General features: G+C 40.1%; 2 protein-coding genes across 2 annotated transcripts in view; both read left to right on the top strand.

Annotated features, from left to right (window-relative positions):
- Positions 1–1876, top strand: part of LOC101861795 — a 5315-nt gene extending 3439 nt beyond the window's left edge. Inside the window, exons 3-4 of the mRNA XM_013080310.2 lie at positions 294–476; positions 1846–1876. Coding sequence (XP_012935764.2) covers positions 294–476; positions 1846–1876 — 214 coding nt within the window. The remainder of the gene's footprint in view (positions 1–293; positions 477–1845) is intronic.
- LOC106011263 (putative epidermal cell surface receptor) overlaps positions 272–4013 on the top strand; it is a gene marked incomplete at its 3' end in the record, with an annotated part of 8021 nt that continues 4279 nt past the window's right edge. The window contains 3 exon segments of the mRNA XM_013080309.1: positions 272–466; positions 1846–1960; positions 2742–2939. Of these exon segments, the coding sequence (XP_012935763.1) occupies positions 1896–1960; positions 2742–2939 (263 nt within the window).

Here is a 4013-nt window from a genome sequence, read left to right as displayed (position 1 = left end):
TATCTATCTATCTATCTATCTATCTATCTATCTATCTATCTATCTATCTATCTATCTATCTATCTATCTATCTACTGTAGTTATTGTTTGGGTTCCTTCAGTTTTTTTTCAAAGAAGAGAAAGAGGAAATGGAGAAGCAAAACTTACAATACACAATTATGTGTGGAGAAAGGAGGGGAGAGACAATCAATCTATCTATCTATCTATCTATCTATCTATCTATCTATCTATCTATCTATCTATCTATCTACACCACGATTAACCAATCAATAAATCGATGAACCAATCGCCAGATGCCCTCAGTACTACAACCTGCCCACGGAGACGTGCCAGTATGTGGAGGACCCCAGCGACCCCTGCTGTAAGATCCCCATCTGCCACGCCCCTGACGACACCACGCAGAACCCCTTACAACCTGTGCAGTTGCCCAGCGGGGGATTCGAGGTGACCGCCGCCCCAGGAACCAGTGAGTTGGGGTTGAGCATCGGGTTTAAATGTTTTTTGTTTGTTTAGTTTTTAGAAAGTATTACGACACTAGTAACATTTGATAAGTTATATACGTGCCGAAGATTAGAGGTGTTACTTGTGAATATTATCATTAAAAGAAAAGTAGGAGAGGTAATTGCGATAGATGTTTGACATGAAGGAAGGAGTAAACTACACCAGGGTGCCCGCCAGTCACCCTCTTAGACTGAGAAAGGATTGGTAAAAGTAATATGGCCGCGCGTGATACCGAAAGCAATTTGGAGGTCACGGGTTCCAAGTTGGTGCTGGGTGTCTGCAATGCCCAGTCTCTTTGCTTTCGTTCGGTGTATACATACCTCTATTCCCTGAATATCAGCGCTTACGCTCCCATCAACACAATTTAAAAAAAAAGTTTTAGTAGAGGTTTTACGGCGCTCGTAACTGCATAAGGTCATATGAACGCCATCAACACAATTCAGATCTTTAAGATGGGAGGCTTTGGTTCTACCCATGAGGGTCAAGTCAGGTCGAGTGGGATACAGCATTCCAAAAGAAACCCCCCCCCGATGGAAATACAGGATAAAATCATACATTTCACCACACCGGAATCAAATTCACTTCTTCTGTGTACAATGGCGAAGACTATCAAGACTGGAACGCCAAAAACGCTGGAACACCGCTTTGAGAATGATTGCGTGTGTGAGATAACTAAAAAGAGGCACAATAACCCTTCAGTGCTGAATAAAGCAAGAGAGACTGACAGAAACAACAGAAATGCCCCCAAAGCACTTCAGATTTATCCCTCCAGCAAGGAATGGCTGAAAATGTTTTTTACCAGGAAAACCAGAAATCAGACGTATTTGACCCAGCATCAAAATAACTTTTTTTTACCTACCATCCTACAACAGTAATACATTAAACATTCTTCCGCAGAAGCCAATTAAGACACACGTGTTACCGATAGATATCCCTTTTTTTTCCTTTCAAAATGTGGGGGGTGGGGAAAAAAAGTGTGTGATAGACTTTGTAAAACTATCAAGGTACCTCACTTGGTTCAGTTGCATGTTCACCAGCCCTCTTAATATAATCTGTATTAAATCTGGAGGGGGTGAGAAGTGACCTCATAGGCTTTGGAAGCTAAAAGAAGAGTTCAAGAAAACGATGCAAATTGGTGACTCTGTATATTCGTGTCTGTGATTTTAAGTTGATATTAAGGTGTGCCATCCCCATCCACACGTATCCCTTAATTAATTGACCACTATATTATTTTTTAGGTGTTCACGATAGCATACGTAAGTTCAGATTTGATCTAGACGTTGCTATGTATTCTATGTCTTCAACTTCTCAACTTCTAACATTAATTTTTCTCCCTATCCCCAGACTTCTGTGTTTACAACAGCAAGAATTATAAGCAAGACGAGGTCTGGTACATGGACTGTGACTTCAAGTGTACCTGTATCGACCAGCTCATGGGTAAACAAAACTGCCAACCCAGGTAAGGACAGGTTTTAATCAAAGTGATGTGTGAGGCAGTGTGGTGGAATCAGGCACTCGTCAATTTTTGGGTATGTGGAGTTATTGGTGTCATCTTAAAGCCTGTTTATTTGTTTATCTTTCGGTGGAAAAAGTGCCCATCTGTTTTTTTTTATAGAAGTCAAAATATTTTTGATTGAAGTAGGAGAGTAACCTGATTTTAGAGGAAAAATAAGGGAGAAAATGACCGCCAAAGCTTGGAATCTTTCAATGCGTGAGAGCCCTTGAAGATTGAAAATTTACATTTTTTGTACCTTTAATCAATGTTTTTCAGGATAATCCACACAGAAATGAGTTTTTAAATGGACATAAAAGCTGTTGAGCTTAAAAACAAAAATTTGATAAAAATTGCCAAACGGGTAGAAAAATGCCAATATCTTTGATTTAATTATTTTGACGAGAGCCTGATTCCACCACGCTGCCTCACATATGTAGTTTTAAAAAGCTTATTTAAGGTAGATGTTTTGCACCTCCATCAACGCGATTAAGATCATTTAGGAGGCAGACGTCGATCCTGCCTTTCAGGACCAACCTGGGCTGAAAGGTATACAACATCCCGGTAGAATGACCACAATAATCGCAACAAAAAAAAATCTCCACGAAATGGAGAATGTATATGTATATATTATATATTTAAAAAACCCTAAAAACAAATTAAACATAGAATTAAAATATTATTAAAATATTATAAAAACAAAAAACAAAAAAACAAAAAAACACCCAACTCCACCCCCTACCCCCAGATGTCCGCGCTTCGACGAGAGCCAACTGCCGCCCATCTGCCACATGGTGACGGACCCGGCGGACACCTGCTGCCAGAAGCCCCAGTGCTCCTTCGACTTCACCGCCGGCACCATAGGCGGCACGCTGGAGAAGCCAAAGGTCCCGCCGATCTACCAGAACATTAACCCCCACAACTTCGACCCCAGCTCTGTCCGTGAGTCAGACGTACTCCCTTCGTTTCGTTTTATTGCCCTCTTTCGAGGGTTTCTTTCATTTGCAGCGTCATCTCTTCTTTCACGGGCTCCTTTCATTTACAGTTTTCCCCTCCTCTCTCAATCTGTATTGATTTGCGTACTTATCTATACATATTATATTTGTGAAAGTTCGTCACTTTGGCTGACTAAAACATCCGAACCATTTAACTTTCGAATTTGACAAAATAAATGGTGGTTCAGAACCATTTAAAGGGTGCAGTTTTGTTTAGGAGCCTAAAGTCACTGTAGTTTAAGTTTCAGTTTTTCTTTAGTTTCGTTCAGATCTAATCTTGGGGAAAGTTCGTCTTCCAAGACGCCATTGTAAAGTGAAGTCTCCGTTCACTAGCCGTGCGCACTCATTCCAAACTTTTGAAATTATGGAATGTACAACCTCGAAAGCAGAATAGAGAATCAATCTGTACATCTATTATGTATTTGGCAACTTGGGAACACATGTGTCACTTTTCTCTCAAGAGTTATTGCTCCATTCCAATAGAGTGTGAATATAGTAGGTCTATGACTTGTTGTGGATAGTTGGAAGTCGCCACTAGAAGCTACTACTTTTTTCTTTCCCTCTGTTGTTTCTGTCATTTTTTGTTCCTTTTTCTCCGCAATGATTGACTGTAATAGTGTTGAAGAGCTTCTTTTCACTCGAGCAAACAAAAACAGCATACAAACAAACAAACAAACAAAGCAAAAACCCAACAAATAAATTAACAGAAACTAGATGTTTTGCTTTTGGAAAACGACTTCGTCATTGAGTTGATAAGACCATGTAAGCTCCTCACCCCGATCCCCTGCCTTTATTCATGTAGGAGTGGGAACCCTCTAGTTCGTTTTGCAATCTAAAAGTTGAGGTTTTTTTTAAACAAGTAGGAGAAATGACCCCAAAACAATTTTAATGAAGCTTAGAAACTGATTTGAATGATTTTTAACAAACACCGTCTACCTCATAACCCGTTGTCGTACTGTCTCAGACTTTGCATCCATCCATCCATCCATCCATCCATCCATCCATCCATCCATCCATCCATCCAT

The sequence above is a fragment of the Aplysia californica genome, unplaced genomic scaffold (assembly GCF_000002075.1).
Source record: "Aplysia californica isolate F4 #8 unplaced genomic scaffold, AplCal3.0 scaffold00081, whole genome shotgun sequence".
NCBI lineage: Eukaryota > Metazoa > Mollusca > Gastropoda > Aplysiida > Aplysiidae > Aplysia > Aplysia californica.
The sequence above is the reverse complement of the archived record's forward strand: the minus strand, read 5'-3'. Positions and strand labels throughout refer to the sequence as shown.